The 18,036-nt window shown below is 39.9% G+C and overlaps 1 protein-coding gene across 3 annotated transcripts in view; it reads right to left on the reverse strand.

Moving 5' to 3' along the window:
* The window catches only part of Armc8 (armadillo repeat containing 8), a 110,318-nt gene that overhangs the window by 23,856 nt on the left and 68,426 nt on the right, over positions 1–18,036 (reverse strand). For all 3 annotated transcript variants that reach the window (XM_008837437.3, XM_008837439.3, XM_008837438.3), the window contains 4 exons: positions 5,048–5,130; positions 4,662–4,743; positions 2,934–3,020; positions 932–1,024 (listed from right to left, as the gene is read on the reverse strand). In XM_008837437.3, coding sequence (XP_008835659.1) covers positions 932–1,024; positions 2,934–3,020; positions 4,662–4,743; positions 5,048–5,130 — 345 coding nt within the window. The remainder of the gene's footprint in view (positions 1–931; positions 1,025–2,933; positions 3,021–4,661; positions 4,744–5,047; positions 5,131–18,036) is intronic.

Below are 18,036 nucleotides of genomic sequence, written 5' to 3' on the forward strand. Positions count from 1 at the left end.
ATTTACCACTAAGCCTAATGACCTGAGTTCAATCCCCAGGACCCACATGATGACGAGAACTCACCCATACCAGTTGACTTCTGACCTCCACACATGCGCTATGGCATGCACACACCCTCCCAATACAGGTAATAAAAAAATTTTAAATAGCAGTTATAAATATAAAACATCTAGCTTTGGTCTGGTACACAGCAATTAAACTACAACTGTCATAACTATGCTTTAAAAAACCCATATAGGTTCACATCCTCTTCAAATTCAATAAAGTTTACTTTAATCATCTTAAGAAGAAAGTTCTGACGTCATAATTTTAGAAACTGTTATTATGTTTACTATAAACTGTTGCATTACCAAATATTTATGCACCAATTAAGTTACTTTGGTAAGGTAATCACTCCACAAACCATGCTAAGTCTGTGGACAGTGCTTACATTAGCTACCTCAAGTCAGCTCTTCTGGGATGGGCATCTTTTGTAACGTGTTATGTACTATAAACATATGTTCTCATCTGTCAATTAAAACAGTGATAATTCTGAGACTTGGTATACCTATCTGTACAGAATATGCTCTACCTTATTTTGTAGTTTTTGAAAAAAAGCAAAGGAATTGCGAAAGTATAAAATAAGCAGTTCCCCACGAATATCAGTATGTCTGTAAGAAAACAAATTGATTTTTCCAAAATTAGGTAAGTGAAGTTTCAACACCTATTCACTTTCTGTGGTACTAGAAATGATGCACATGGTGTGGCCCAGCAACTTGCTTACAGCCAGATCTGAAGATGAAGACTGAGTCTCTTGGGTCATTAGAAAACTGCACCACATTAGCCAGGACTTTAAAAAAGAAAATCCTTGAAGAACACATTGCCAGGTTCTAATTTTGATAATATCTCTATTTTCTTTATAAATTATGACACAAAAAGGTGGACACATACCATTAAAGCCCAAATTCCATTCACTCGTAAAGCAGGATTTTCACTCTGGGTTAATCCACAAAGTAGCTCTACAGCTCCTGATTCTAAAATGGGCTGTGATTGGAACGGGAAACACAAGACAAAATAATAATGTTAACAACAATAAAATAAAACTCCCAGCCCTCAGGTCAGATTTGCAAACTAAATGTGCATATACCCTGGGTATGAATAATTTCTTCCTGGGGGGTTGGGGCGGGGCAGTGCCAGAGGCCGTGCCATTTCCTTTCTTCACAGTCTTGAAAGACTCCATTGGCATCCTACGCACCTGTTCCTTCCACACAATCCCATTAGATTCCACTGTCTAGCTCCAGACCCTCATCTCTCTTATTATGGCTCCCGACTCTCTCCTCTAGCTCTTCTCTATCTACCTCTTCTCTTCCCATCACCCAGTTCCCTACTTGTATTCTCTTTGCTCCAAACATGTTGCAGAACTCCTATTGGGGACCATTTTTAGCACTAAGTATTAATGACACAAGCAAAGCACAAGTGTGCTTTTAAAATCGTGCCACATTTTATACCCAGAATAGTATACCATAGCCCAACTACTTTCTATAGTTATAATACTTGGCTGAAAATGGGTTTTCAGAGATGAAAAATTCAAGTCTTAGAAGATCAAGATTTATCGTTAAGGAATATTGGAAGGTCATATGCCAAGTGGTTATCAGAAGCATCTTAAGCAATTCAGATGTGGAGACCCAGGAAGGCTGGTGCCTTTCGAGATGACATCTCTGAAGAGTATGTATTCCTGTACAAACTGGTATTTCTAACACTTTGCCACAGTTACTTGATCATCTTTCTTATTCTATATAATGTGTGCTTCCTAAGAACAAAGGCATTCTTAAATATAGTCACAGCATAGTCACTAAATACAAAAAATTAGAATTAAATTAAAAGAATATTTTATCTCTGTACTCCTCATTCCAATTCGGCCAACTGGTTCAACAGTGTTCTCATTGCATTTCCCTCCCTCCTATACCAGGATCCAGTTTTGCTTTTTTTTTTTTTTGGTCTCCCTGTAACCCCAGCTGGCCTAGATCTCACAAAGATCCACCTGCCTCTGCCTCCCGAGTACTGGGATTAAAGGTGTGTGCCAACATGCCTAGCCAGATTCCATCTTATATTTTAATATAAAAAGATTATTCTGCTGGGCGTGGTGGCGCACACCTTTAATCCCAGCACTCGGGAGGCAGAGGCAGGTGGATCTCTGTGAGTTCAAGGCCAGCCTGGTCTACATAGTGAGTTCCAGGACAGCAGGGGCTACAGAGAGACCCTGCTTCAAAAAGACCAAAAAAAAGATCATCCATATAAATGATTCTTCATTGGAGTTCATACCCATCATTGGACACTAAGACTGTGTTCTAGATGGTTATGGGGTTGCACTGACTGTAACTCTGTCATGATCAGGTCAGGTCTCTACACAGGTAGAGAACAGAGGGTGGCTCTGCCAGCTTTCTGTCTTGCTTCCTCTCCACCCTCTACTGTTGTAAGAGTTTTCAGTAACTCTGTGACTTCCACCTTGTCAATACTGCCTCTCCAATTCAAGCCCCAAACCACAGATATTGGAACGTAGTAAAACTAACTGTATAAAGTTTCTTCTCCTTTATAAATTTTAAAAATTATAAATTTTAGTTATAAATTTTAGTTTTCTTTATTTAAAAAATACTCAACTTACTTTAAAGATATTATAAAACCTGAAGTAAGTTGACTATGCCAGGTAGAATAAAGGAATAATGGAATTATGATCCTGAAAAACAAATGACTTATTTGTTCCCTTCCCTACCCAAATCAAACAATTCAGAAATAGATCTTTTTTGAATTGTAAAATTTTATTAAACCCCACCCACATATTTCAATGCCAACTACTATTTTTTGTTTGTTTGTTTTTTTCAAAAAGCATATGACCAATCTTAGAAAAAGCATATGACCAATCTTAGTAGGACAAGAGGAGAAAATAAACACTAACCTCTTTACTTGGAGAAAATTCAAGAAGGAGGTTACATAACATAGAAGATGCTACTACTAAGATTTCATCTGGTGCATTTTGCAAAACCTACAGAATAAAAAAAGGAGGCCATTAATTGTTTGAAATTGTGAAAGTGAGATTGTATAAGATAAAGAAAATTCAAAACAATTATAAGAAAAAGAAAACCCAACACAATTACCTTTCAACTTGATATCTCATATTGGACAGTATAATGTAGGAAAATACACTATAATTTAGAAGCTGACTATAATGGCAAACAAGAATTTTATTAAAATTGGGCTGTGGATGTAGCTACTAAGTTGGTAGAGTGCTTGCCCACTATTTATCAGGCCCTGGGTTTGATTCCCAGTACCAGACACACAAAAAAGGTATGTGTGTATATTTTACCAAAACAGAAATTTAAAAATTATAAACAAGAATTTTTATTAAAATTAACTAGCTACCCTCCTACATTTTACTAACCAACATATTAAAATACGAGAAAACAAACGAGAAAGAAACCATTAGATACATTAGATACAGCCTCTAAACCAGAAACCGGAGTATGTAAAACAAATCATTGTTTCTTTAGGCTTCAAATAGTACATCTTTTTACTTTTATTTGCTATTTGGGGGTGGAGGGGGTGAGACAAGGCCACTATGTAGCCCTGGATGGCCTGGAACTCTATAATAAAGGCTGGGCTCAAAAATCACAGAGTACCACCTGTCTCTGCTGTGAGTGCTGGGATTAAAGGCCTAAGAAATCACACCCAGTCCAAATACTTCATTCCCCCCTCCCCCTTTTTTTTTTTTTTTTTTTTGGTCTTTTTGAGACAGGGTCTACCTGTAGCCACAGCTGGCCTGGATTCGCTATGGAGACCAGGCTAGCCTCTAACTCACAGAGCTCTACCTGCCTCTGCCTCTGCCTCCCGAGTGCTGGGATTAAAGGCATGAGCCGTCTCACCTGGCCAAATACTTCATCTTAAATGCAAGACTAAGTCATAATATGAAATTTTAGCACACATATAGTTAAGAGTCAAAATTCTTCCAGGCTGCCCATCAAACCTTTGTCCTAGGAAGAGACAGAAATCATGTTGCTGCATTTCTGATTTATATGACAGAGGTTTTGAGCAAAGCAATCAGAGAAAATTGCTCTAGATGCAAAATAAACTATTTTGGGAAACAGAAAACAATTAAAAAGTCTCGAATGGATAATAAATAAATCAAGATCAAGCTATACTTAAAAAAAATAATACAATCTGCGAGGAAGAGTAGGCGCCGTGAAAGAAAACATCAATGACTGAGGAGAGCCTTCAAAAATCTAGGATGATAAATTTGACCACACTGGTTTTAAATAGGAGAGCTTTTGTTGATGCAAATTAGTTCACTCTTGAGGTACTTTCCAGTATAGAAAGGCACTGAGCCAGGAGTGGTGGCGCACACCTTTAATCCCAGCACTTGGGAGGCAGAGGCAGGTGGATCTCTGTGAGTTCAAGGCCAGCCTGGTCTACATAGTGAGTTCCAGGCCAGCCAGGGCTACAGAGAGACCTTGTCTCAAAAAGACCAAAATAAATAAATAAATAAAATAAAAAATAAATAAATATTTAACAAAAAAATTCACTCTACACAAGACTCAGCCATATTTCTAGACTTGGGGGATGCTGCTGGCCAGCTCAGCTCACACACACATTTGCTCTGCAAACTCATTACTTGGTGACCCTTTCTCACCTTCATTAAAGGTTTCCACACAGCATGATCCTGGAAACTGGTTCGAAGCTGCTGTACAGATCTGGATAAACTGTGCAAACATCTATAAAGAATGATTAAAATTAGCTTCCCAAGAAGCCAAAATTTCCATTTGAAATTATCTGCTTGGCTTTTCACTAGTACAAATGTATACTTCAAGCATGTCTACGGATTCTAAGCCAACTACATCAAGAACCCACAGGTGCTGGAGGCTAAGTTTTGTTAGGTAACATTACACGCTGCATGAATTCACCTGAGCATATTTTCCAGTAACATTTGGATCCTGTGCTTACTCAGTGAAGGACCGGAAAGGAAACAGGCTAAACACACAGCAAAAGATTTTTATTCAGACCATGTAAAGCTCATACCTGACAGCAGCTAACCGCACCTTGACACTAGACTCAGACAAGCCAGTCACAATTCGGTCCATCATATTTTCAGTCTCAATGATCTGGAGAAAAAGGTTAATGCTGCATAAATAACAACACGAAGGTGACAAACTTCACTGTCTGCAAATCAAGTATGTCAATATTGATTAAAAGTTAAATGTTTTCAGCAAAAGGCTTTACCTCTCACACAACCATCTTGCAGTGGGATGGGCAGCAGAAGGGCTGGGCTAAGCGCCCACAGAGGACAAGCCGAGCTGAGACAGGCACAATATGTTTCTTTTTAAAGGTACTTGAAACAAAATTTAAATGACATAAGTATTGCAGGTGTTGCATAAACAATCTGGGGTGAGAGGAATATAAGTGAAGTATTAGGGAGGTTCCTGTAAGAATCTAGAAAAAATCAAGGCCTTCATTGCCCTTGTGACATGACTGAAATCTATAGGTTTCTGACAGAGCCACCTTGTGGCCACTTTTTTTATTTTTACTGAGCTTTTGTAATTTCAAACAGTTCTTAATCAAATTTAGAGCCCCTCCCCTACTTTTTTACTAAGAAAATTTAAACTAAGTTAAATATTTAGAAAAATAACCTTTGCCATCCTTTACCATGTAATCACTACAATCATGAAAGTTTTTTTTTAACTTTAAGATAACATGAAATTCGCCTTTTCCTATCAGAGTGTTAATGCAATCTCAAAAACATTAACAAAAATAGTGGCTCTTTCCTGAAGTTATGTATGTGCCAGGCATTGTGTTAAGCATGTTATACTCTCTGATTATCTGACATCTCTTTTGCAAGCAATTATTATGAAGATTTTCACTCATATAGTAGGAAATTGAGGATTCTAATAACAGAGTTGTCTGACTCCAGAGTCCATATGCTTAGCCACACTTGTCATAGTGCCCTAGTTAACAGTTAAGTGAGCCAGTTCTCAATATGAATGATCCATCAATGGAAGGAGCCATTACTTTTGCCCTCGTGAACACCTAGCCCTGAACAATCCCCCCGAGGGAGCTTTTCCAAGTCCTTATGTCTGGAACACACCAATTAAATCAGATTCTTGGGTAGACAGACACCTAAATTTTTAAAAAAAGCTCCTCTGGTAAGTCCACTGTGCAGCCAAGGCTGAAGCTACAGATACAGAGTAAGATGAGAGGATTCAGAAGCCTGGCTTCAGGACCAGAGGAGGTGGGAAACCTGAGAATGATCAGAGCCAAACAGGAGGAGAGCAGAAAACAGTTCAAATTACCAGTGACCAGTAAAGATGGCTTAGTGGGTAATGGTGCTTGCAACAGAGACTGATGACCTGAGCCCAATCACTTGGACCCACTTGATGGAAGGAGAGAACTACACACTCACACCTACACCCACTCGTGTCCACGCAGAACAGGACACCACACTTTGGCTATAGGTTAGGAAATTTCCATACATGTTTTATGGTGTCCAAATGGCCCAAGAATGTTGGTCTATTCCTTATGCCAGACCAAACTAATCCCAGTCTCACCTTTATGAACATGTGTTCTGTCCCCATCATCATTTCTGACCCCCACATGCCTTTCCCCTTCCTAGGCTAGCTACTCTTTTTAACCCTCTTACACTTTTCCGACGTGGATGTCTGCCTGTCTCTCAGCATACACAACCCCACCTCTGCCAGACACCCATTGCTGGTCACGCAGCCCAGTACTCACCTACAGGATAGCCCCATATTCCTCCCTCCCACTTCAACTTCTTCCTAGCTGCATCATGCCCTCCGTTCCTCTGCACTCTGCTATAATTTGTAGGGCTTTGTTGCCCCCCCCCCCCCAGCTCTGGCACATAAGCTGCCTCAACAGCCTACTTTTTTTGTATGTGTGTGATACAGGGTTTCACTATGTAGCCCTAGCTGGCCTGGAACTTGCTATGTAGACCAGACCAGGCTGGCCTTGAACTCAGAGATCCACTGAGTGCTGAGCAGTGGGACTACTGGTGTGCAATACCATGCCCTGCCAGCCCACTTTTATTCCTTTTGAGAAGGGTCTCACTATGTTGCTGCAGCTGGCCGCCAACTGAAATACAGGAGCCCAAATGATCCTCCCACCTGGGGTCCTGAGCGGGGGAGACTACAAGCCTCTGCCATTAGACGCAGGCTGCGAGCCCACTTCTTACTGAAATGTCTCCATTCTGTTCCTTTTTATCTCTACCCTTGTTATGCTGAAATTAGGTTCGTGAGGCTAAGTCCTTCTACCATGAACCCCAAACTGCCTCCCCATTTCTTTCTTGCATCTTTATCCTACCTGCTGGGCCCTCTCTCAGCCTGCCTCACTGCCTACTCCCATCCCTATTTAAAAGACGGTGGTACCTACGTCATAGTCCTCTCGCTGTTTCCCATCCTTAAAAAGGTATGTATTACCTGTACAAGATCAAGCCAGTCAACATTCCAACATAGAGGGAGGATGGGCTCAGGAGTCCCAACTCCTAGCTGAGGAGTTATTGAGAGTTGATGGCTGCTGGGGGAGGGAGAGTCTGTGTTCTTTAACAGTGTGTGAACCCCGGTAGGTTGACCTGGTCCAGTGGATGACCACACACCCATGAGTATATGGGCAGCAAAAATTACATTAGGTGGGTTTTTTTTGTTTAAATAAATAAGAGGACATGAAGTTGGGAGGGGGTGGGAAGGTGAGGGTGGATCTGGGAGGAGATAGTGGGAAGAGTTGGGGGGTGAATATGATCAAAACAGATTGCATGCATGCAATTCTTAAAGAAAAAGAAAGCTTTAAAAGGGTATCTATCCCAAAGGCTAGGGCCATCTCTGTACATATAACAATGTTGTGACTCAGGACAACCCTGGAATGGGTAATTTCCTAATCTAAAATTCTATCCTAGAATTCTTTCCTGACCTCTAACCCCATATCTGCGACTGTCTGATAAACATAATTTGGATGTTCAGAGCAACTTCTGATTGACTATGTACTACATTGCTTACCTCCCACTCCATCTCAGGCTCAGCTAAGAATACTTGTTGCCTGTGTCTTATCTAAACTTCTGTTACCCTTGGCTCCAACTCTTCCTCCCCAACCCAGTTTCCTTTGCACTGTATCTTCTATTTGTGCTGTTACCATTCCCGCTCCACTTAGGCTGTTAGACTTCATTACTATTTCAGTGTATAATGATATTTCTCAATCATCTCATCTTTGCTACTTGCTACAGCAACCTTATATAAAGGGCAGGCTGCCCAAGGAGTTACTTCATTCTCATGCTATCCACTGTTCTTGAAGCAGGCAAAGCTAAATCAGAACTTTCAGCATGAGGAAAAACAAACCAACACACCCTAAACCTGGGCACAAAAGCCTCGCACACTAAGAAATCACCTGGTGCCTTAGGGAATTATTTTTACTTAGAGAACTGATAACTTGAAAAAATTGCCTTTATTGGACAATGTCATCAACTCTGTGTGTGTGTGTGTGTATGTGTAGAATGTGACACACAATTACTTTCCAAGAAAAAACACATTAGCCCTTGCTCCAGGTCCTTAGAAAACCCAGGCATGGGCAAGACTTGAGAGAGGTCCCATCTAATAAAGGCGACAGATCACAAATGCCAGAAACTGGCCTAGTGACATGGCTCAGGGGGCTTAAGGGGCTTGCCACCAAGCCTGTCCAGAACCCACATGGTGAAAGGAAAGAACTGACACACAAGTGTCCTCTGACCGCCACATGTACACCACGACCTTCATGCCTGTGCATACACTCCCCATCCCCAATAAACAAATAAATGCTTGAAACTGCTTAGCCCCATGAAAAATCTGAATTCTGTATATGAAATGGCCCAGAAAATTCTAGAAGCTTAGTATGGACCCAGGTCAAGGCTGTGACCCCTTCCCAAAGTTATTAGGGTTGACAAACATTGAAGGGGAAGGAACAGTGTTGATGAGAAGTAAAATGAGTGGACAGTCAACCTACTGGGTGAGGAATAAAATACAGTGTCACGCAGCGTATGTGCTATATAATCTTGAGCAACTGCTTTGCCTCTCTGGGCCTTGAGCAAAATGAGGAGACAGCACTCCTTACTAACAGTAGGCAAACAATCAGTCTGTCTGGACTGAACCAACATGGAAAACAAGGTAGGCAGGAAGAGTCCTAGCACCCTGCAATGGCACCTTGAGTCCTTTCAGGACGTAGGAGCAATGCCAAATGGAGCTGGAAGTGGTTCTGTCTCATGGATCTTGGAGATTCCATAAAGAAAAAGAGACAGTGCCCTCTGTTACAGACTCTTGAGCCCAGACAGAATGTAGACTGGCAACAGTCGGTCTTTTTAGTGGAGGTGGGCATCCTTTTTCTTCTAGGAACCTAGCCTGTAAATATAACTACAGAATGAAAATCACTGCATCCAAAACTGATCAAGTTTTAGGTCAATGGACTAAGTGTTTTGCTGATGTCTACAGTCTGCATGACTATATGTTAGTGCTAATCTTTTTGTTTCTGGTTTTGCAATTCTTTTAGCAATCTATTAGAACAGAATTGGACTTCCTATCACCAGCACAAGAGATTCTATGGCCTGTGAAAGAAAGGAGCAATCAGCACATGTCACGGAGAAAGTGCAAGAACCCACACAACACCAAGAACCACACAACACCAAGATAGCTCAGTGCATATACGCGGATGCCAACGATAAAGCTGTCCTTAGGTACCAGACAAATCCTCAGTCGTTCACGAATGAACTGTAGCAGACCCATAACTTAGTTGTGGCTGGGGCATAAAATCATTTTCTCCTCAGAGCTTAGAAAGAACTACAAGTCAGAAATGTAGTCATTAAAGAAAAAGAAAGTGAAACAAAACACTCATTCAATTCTTCTTCAGCAAGATTCAGGATGAAGTATTCTTTAGGTACTAGAAAGAATTAAGTTTAGACTTTGAACTGTTTTCAAAACAGGCCAAGCAAAATACCCAGAAAGTGAAGCCTGACAGATTCTTGGTGTTATTGGTAAACTTTGCAAGCAATTTTAAGGTAGGTAGATTTGGGGTCAAAGAGGTAGACGGCAAAATGGTCATTATCTTAACAGCTATCACTTTATGCTAATGTGCACAACAGCTGGCAAATACAATGTAATTCTAAATGGGCTTCTATGAAGGTTTCCCAGAAAGCATTCTAATAAAGTGTGGTGACATTTCTAGAGACAGAAATGGTCATTAAGAGTAAACAGTTGGAGAGGGGAGAGGAAGACGGAGAAGTAATGAAATACAGTATATATGCATGAAATTCTCAAGACATAAAAATTAAAAGAAAAAAAAGCAAAGACCTAGAATCAAACTTTAAAAACAAGAAGAGACAGTCTCCTAAGATCTACGAAGATAAATGGGTGAATCCAGAATCCCGAAAGTCTAGTTAAAGCAGGACCAAGTGAGCAGTCAAGCAGTGCACAGCCCGAGGATCAGAAGGAAGGCGCTATTACAGAGACTGGGCCTGGTGGTGCAGACAGCACTGCCTTAATCTAAGCATTAGTGCAGATGGTCTTTCACATCAATGGGCACTTATTTAAGCTCTAGCTCTCACCTATCTTTTTTTGGGGGGGGGTTCTTTTTTGAGACAGGGTCTCCCTGTAGCCCCAGCTGTCCTGGAACTCACTATGTAGACCAGACTGGCCTTGAACTCAGAGATCCGCCTGCCTCTGCCTCCTGAGCGCTGGGATTAAAGGCGTACACCACCATGCCCGGCTTTTTTTTTTTTTAATTAAGATGATGAGCACTGTGAGTTACATAAGTTCTCAAGCTAGAGCAGTGAAGAGACTCGTCTTGAAAATGGTGCCAAATAGGAAAAGGCATTATGAAATAAGAAGGCAGACACTAGAGCGATAGAAGAATATTCGGCTAGGTATCTAGATGGACCAAACAGAATGAGCAGGGGTCTGGGGAGAGAGCCATTGCCCTACACAGAAAACCATTTTTACAAAATGACCACATGATTTCATAAGATGACCATTAAGAATCATTATGTAAAGGACATGATTCTTCCACATATATCATAGGAATTCTTAAGTACCTAGTATTTCTAACTCCTGGGCATATCCTTACAGCATTTAGTAAGACAATAAACACCCCTCCAACACTACATGGTCTTTTCTTTAATCAAGCAGGGACAGCTTCAGTGCTTGATCTTACACAGACTTAGTTAGGAAACCTATTATCTTCCTGTCTTCTGCATAGCATTAGTGCAGGAAGGAATAACTACTTCAAAGAAGTAAACATATCTGCTCATTTTAACTGATTGATGTTAAAATCTCAAGACATCTTAGCAATAGTCTTACCTAATGTTTGCATTTACCAACAAGGCATCTGAAGTTCTAAAGGATTCAGTCACTGGTAGAAGGTCAGGTAAGTAGGCAGACTGGTTCTGCAAGGTCTTCCTCTAGTGTGGGGCTCATTCTACTCACTGTACTGTGGGGTGACAGTTTTGCCCAAGCTTAATAACTGAACTGAGATCTGACACTGAAAATGGGAGAAGAGCTCTGAAGTTACCAATGCCAATAGGAACCACAGACTATACTCTGACATCCTAGGCCAGTAAGAATCAGTGTACTGAAGAAGGTAAGACAACCCAACATGAATACACTACACAGGAGAAGGAAAAACAAGATGCATTGTACAAGGCCGCTGACAGAGAAATGACTAACCTATGAGCCAGCTTTGGCTGGCAAAGGTCAGACAGGATACAAACCAACGAGGAGAAATTAAGCCAGGAAAATCTGGAGAAGGAAACACAAGCTGAGTTAAACTGACTTCGATTCGGTTCCCTTATAACAAGCCCTCTATTCTAGAATCAAGCTCAGGTTTCAGTAGATATTAGCCACACGTTCCACTGCCTTCAGGAATGAGCCCAACTCACAGCTACAGAGCTGCAGGCTTCCCTGATCATTCTAGGGCATGCCCAACACTATGCCAAAGGAAGATTTTGATGTTTTGGTGGTATTTGTAAAACAAAGGGCAGGGTTTTCTTTGATTTTATAACTAAAGGTTCTTTTCTTGAATTAAAAAAAAAAAAAAAAAAAAAAAAAAAAAAAAAAACCCAGCCAGTTAGTGAGCTTCCCTTAGAACAAATCACTGATCAGGATATCACAATTTAGAGCCTCACTGAACACTTCACAAATTTCTTCTCTTTCATTCCCATTTTCATACTAAGTTTCTCTTGCTCCATGATCCTAGATCAAGAGAATGCTTGGGAAGCACAGGAGGCGTGGAAACTGTCCATTTGCTCTTAGCTAGAGAACTGCAAGAAAAATACAGAAGAGCTGGGTGGCAGGGCCCTCTACTGGTCCTTTCTCAAATGCACTGACCTCACTGACCTATGCCAACATCTAGCCCTCCAGGGGATCTTCAGCAAGATCAACAAAGGCTCTTACAGCAGGCCCGTTCCTGAGCTTTTATATTTTATTTTTGTTTTTAAGTCTCTTCAAGTGACATTTTATAATTTTTACCTCAAGGCTCTTTAATTTTTGAATAACTGGGAAGCTAACTTAGGGTAAATATTCAAAAGAAGCCCTCAAAATTTCTAAGCTGGGCTGGGCTAGGGAGATGGCTCAGTGTAAGTTAAAGTGCTTGCTCCAATAAGATTGAGGACCTGAGTTCAGGTCCACAGGACCCATGTGAAAAAGCTGGGTGTGGTGGTACACACCTGTACTCCCAGCACTTGGAGGCAGGCAGGGGGACACTGGGGGCTCACTTGCAAACCAGTGAGCTAGCCAATCAGTGAGCTCTAGGTTCAATGAGAGACCCTATATCAAATAATAAGGGAGCGAGCAATAGAAGACATTGACACTCAACCTCTAGTCTCCACAGGAGCAAGCATGGGCATATACACCTGAACATGTACGCATGTGTGCACACACACCCCATACACAGACATATACAGACACACACACACACACAGAGCTCTAATCTATTTTATACTTTGAAGAAAAGTGGGTACTCATTCTTTCTGGGCTCAACTTTTCCTTACCCCCAAACAAAAAGGTATATACATTGCTATGTCTGAAATGTTTGCCATTTAAACAAAAGTCAACATTATCTATAAAAAAGAAATCTGAGTTCACATTTTAATTAAGTTCAGTCATTAGCTTTAATCAGAATAGAACCTAACCAGCTACCAAATCACACTTTTACTTTAGCACATAGATATAACCATTACACACCATAATTCAAATAACAATAAACATCCCTCCATCTCCTCCTGATTATCATCACAGGGATATTAATTATGCACTGTTCCAGGAACTGTGCAATGCAATAACCTTGCTCAGATAATTCTCTACATGCATGGCCATACACTTCAAGCTCTACTAAGGTCCAGACAGTCACAATTTGCTCAGCAAATACAAGCCTAACACCTACAGTATTCCAGACATTGCCTTTATTTAGCTTATGTTCCAGTGATCGGCATTACAGCTTGACAAAGGAGCAAATGTTAAAAGATCAAAGAATTTCAAAATGTTACCTCAAATTTGTACAAGGTCCTGGGTTTGATCCCAGCACTTCAAAAAATTAATACAAATTAATGAAAAGAAAAACACCTATGATTGAAATAGTACCTGGATATTTCCCCTCTAGAATAATTTACTGTGTAATCACATCCTACCCTTAGAAAAACATTTGAAATTGCTGCAAAAGAAAGTTATGGAGATTTTTTCATTCTATGAGCCAAAATATCTCAAACAACTGACTTTAGTATTTGGAAGCGGAAAAGTAAGGAAGCTTTGCAATAGAACATCTTAATAAGAGGACCTTTCCAGACTCTTTCATAAGAGTTTATTTCAATGACAGTTATATGGTGGACTTTGTTGCTGTTTGTTTCTTGCTATGTAGTCTAGGTTGGCCTTCAATTAACGATCTTCTGGCCTCTGCCTCCTAAGTGTTGATTAGCATGTACCACCTTTTTTCTTTCTTTCTTTCTTTTTTTTTTTTTTTTTGGTCTTTTTGAGACAGAGTCTCCCTGTAGCCCCAGTTGGCCTGGTACTATGTAGACCAGGCTGGCTTTGAACTCACAGAGATCTGCATGCTTCTGCCTCCCAAATGCTGGGACTAAGGCATGCACCACCACATCCAGCTTGGAATCATGTCTTAACCTGAGCATATTAATCAGGGCAAAACTGGTTTTCAGTGTAGACAAGACTCTTTATACATATATGGAATCCTTGAATGACTATACAGCAACTTAGCTGTAACCACCTATTTTAAACTACAAACACCCACAAGGTGTACACCACACCAATCTTCTGCTCCATTCCTAGCCAAGCAGGTGATCATGTGTCATTGATAATAAACAAACACGAACGAATTAACACATCTCATTATCTACCCAGTACCAAAAACTCTCCAGAGCAATGGCGTGTTCTCCACCTGCTGCTCTGTCATTGGCTAGTACACACTGTGCAGCTATGTACCAAGTTCTTGAAAGACATATTTTCCTTTTCACCCAACAGGCTAATCATACAATCTTTTTTTTTTTTTTTTTTTTTTTTTTACCACTTTACATCATTATTTGGCTCTAGTAACAGCATTTGACTTTGCATAGTAATGTATAGCCCAGGAGCAGAGGCTCTGTATTCAGAGAGATTAGGACAGCATGCAGGTTCTACACTTACTAGCTGTCATCTTGAGAATTTGTTTCTGTTATCTCACAGCATGATGTGAGGTTTACCTAAGAAAGATAATGTACTGACATTAACCACAGTGTCCAACTCATAGTGAGTTCTCAATAAATAGTTGTTCTTTTTATTCATGTAGAGTTCAGCTTCAAAATACAGTATATCTTGATGAATCTAAATTATATAATTTTTCTTCCCAGACCAACCAACAATGTCTTACATTTGGCAAAGGCCTAGCAAATAGCTGCTTACTAAATGAAGTGGATCCTTATTTTTCTCTTGGATATGGCATTTTATTCAAGCAACTTTCCTAGGCAACCAATGGAATCTAGTAGTGTTTTATATCCTAACTAAAAGTCACAATTTTTTTCTAATTTGTCAAGGTCTTCCAGACACCATCATCATTACATAGAGGAACCAGTTTGTAGGGAAGTATTTAGTGATCATGTCATACTGTTAGCACTTAATGCTTTTTTTTCCCCCTAGAAAGTCAGACAACTGGCCTCTACCACTCCCTCTCCTGACTTTGGCCCATTTCCTTCTACAGACCAGCACAGAAAGGCAAATGGCAAGTACAGTTTTGCTTTGAGACCTTGTAGCCCCAGCTGCCTGCAACTTGTTCATTAGACCAGGCTGGCCTCAATCTCATGGAAATCCACCCGGCTCTGCCTCTGAATGCTGGGACTGGCCAGCTTGTACATACAGTTCTTCACCAAAATAGTTTATGATTTTTTTTTTAAACTTAGCTATACAGTGTCAGCACAACATGGTAAAGTCACTCTGCGAAGGCCAATGAATACTTTAAGCTTAGGCAATCATGACTCTATTGCAACTTTGTGACCTGCCTTGGTGGTGCAAAACAACTGAGCACGGCTGTGTTGGGAAAAAGCTATAGCATACATGTGAAATGAGTTTACTGTTCCCCTGTCATTAGGTATTTTCCCATTGATGTACTTTCCTCAACTACTAAAAATTGCAAAAACCATTATCTCCCAGGCTACAGAATCACACCGGTAACAGGTGTGCATTATTGATTTCTGCACTAGCTCAACAGGCCTGATTTTTCACAAATTTTTCCATTTGTTCAAGGGCTGCTAAAGTATTTAATTACTCCAAGCATTTCATTCATTTCCAGATAAAACGCTCCTGAAAATTCAGCTACGTCATTCATTTTAGCTATGATCTTAAAGCAAGATATTTTAGCCCATTTCTTGGTTTATAAGACACCTGTTTTTTAAAACTAAATTATAAGCAATTAACAAGTAACAGATCTATACTTAATGCTTTAAGATTTACAAGCCAATGATTTAAGGAACTACATACCACAAATAGCATAACACTTAAATTTAGGTCTCCATTTATTGACAGTCTGAGGTAAAAGTCTGTTACTTTTAAAGAACCTCTATTATGTGTACAACACCACCACTCTCAGGTTTGCTGTTTTCAGGATGCTGGGCCAAGGGTCTTGACACTGTGGGTGTGTGGTAAAATCTGTTATCTCTAAAAAGACTTACCGTGGTGAATGAATGCTGTAGGGCTCATTTAAAACTCTTTGGAACATCAGATTTAAGAAGGCAACTTATAAGTTAGCCACAGGTTTCTAAGGAATTCTAAATTCTAGACTTATATTTAGAAGTAAAGCCAAGGCCTAAAGGATGCTACTTCTATGGTACCACTGAAACCCCATCCAAGTGTTCAAGGTACTTGTTTCTATATGTAGGAGAGGCTTAGAAGTAATTCCTTACACCTGCCTGGTTTCACAAGAGACAAATACAGAATCTGAAATAAGCCTTTGAAATAAGCATTTTGAACAATCACACTTTCCATAACATTTGAAAATATAAATGCATGGCACATTTATACTTAGCTAAAAGACCATATAGTAATAAAATCAAGCTATAACAAATCATAAAATCATGTTCAAAGTGAACGCTTAGCAAGATTGAGAAGGCAGAGAATATTAAGAAAAATGACTCCAAATACAAATGAACCATAAAATCTTACAGCATATTAAAAATAGAGAAACAAATTTATATTTGCTCTAAATGTGAACATATTTTGGGAACTGGTTTACAAGGAATGGTGATTATATGGAGCCCTGGCGTTCATGCCAGCCACAGCTGTGCAATACTTAGATAACCACAGTTAAAGTTGTTAAAGCTGGGATTATAAATATATCTTAAAGTAAAATAAGTCTGTCATAAGAGATACTTTATAGGAGGAGTATGTTTCTAAAATGTAAGAATTCTATTACTGAAATGAATTTACTAATGGTTACATCATAAAGTCACTTTCATTATAAATCCTTATTTATATCTCAACTGTTGCTAATCTTTTCTCCAAACACACTAAATAGATATTGTCTATTTTTATTTTTCCATTAGAGTAATTTAAGTAATGCACTACATGATGCCATTACTGGATGCCTATTGTGTGGCAGACATCATGCTAACTATAAATATATTGCCTTTCATCTTCACAATGACTTTGCAGTTGTAACTTTCCTTGTTGGAAAAAAAGGGTAGGAGAGAAATTCTCACTCTTCTGTTTTTCTTTTCTTTTTCATTTTTCTCTGCCAGTACACCTCTAAGATTAAGAAGAAAACAAACCAGGTGCTATAGTTGTCTATAGTCCCAGATACTCAGAAGGTTGAAGCAGGAGGATCCCTTCAAACTGGGAGTTTGAGGCTAGCCTGGGCAACATAGCCAGACCATCACTTTGAAAAAGAATCCTAGCCTTGGCAACTGTGTCCTCAGGCCATGTAAAGCTTCTAATTGGATGACTTTTCTCCCCATGAAAACAAAGGATGTTTTTATGTTTTCAATTCTTTTTTCTTTTCCCCCTTTTTCGGTCTTTTTGAGACAGCTCACCCTGTAGCCCCAGCAGGCCTGGAACTCACAATGTAGACCAGGCTGGCCTAGATCTCACAGAGATCCACCTGCTTCTGCCTCCCCAGTGCTAAGATTAAAGGCACCACTCCCCGGCTTCAATCACAGGTCTATCCCTAGAAAATTTAGTCCGGATTCACACATGTGCTTTCTGTCAATTTTTACAAATCACATATTTAGATAGGAAAAATAAAAGGTATTTTGTTTTTTCATGTTGAAGTGCTGAAGATGAGCCCATGGCCTTGGCATGCTACTTCTGACCTATACCCAAACCTACTCCTGCATGTCTAATTAAGATATAATGTTCAAAGTTATTCTGACATACGATATTTCTCTCTGACCTATGTCCAGGTAGGTAGATATGCCTCAGGATTACCTGCCACTCGAAACAAGGTGCTTCTCTGTTCTCCCTCTGTGCCACAGAAAATGGAAGCCCTTGCCTATAGGACTAGATACATATTTCTCCCAT

Source organism: Nannospalax galili, unplaced genomic scaffold (assembly GCF_000622305.1).
Source record: "Nannospalax galili isolate Female #2095 unplaced genomic scaffold, S.galili_v1.0 scaffold1458, whole genome shotgun sequence".
Classification (NCBI taxonomy): domain Eukaryota; kingdom Metazoa; phylum Chordata; class Mammalia; order Rodentia; family Spalacidae; genus Nannospalax; species Nannospalax galili.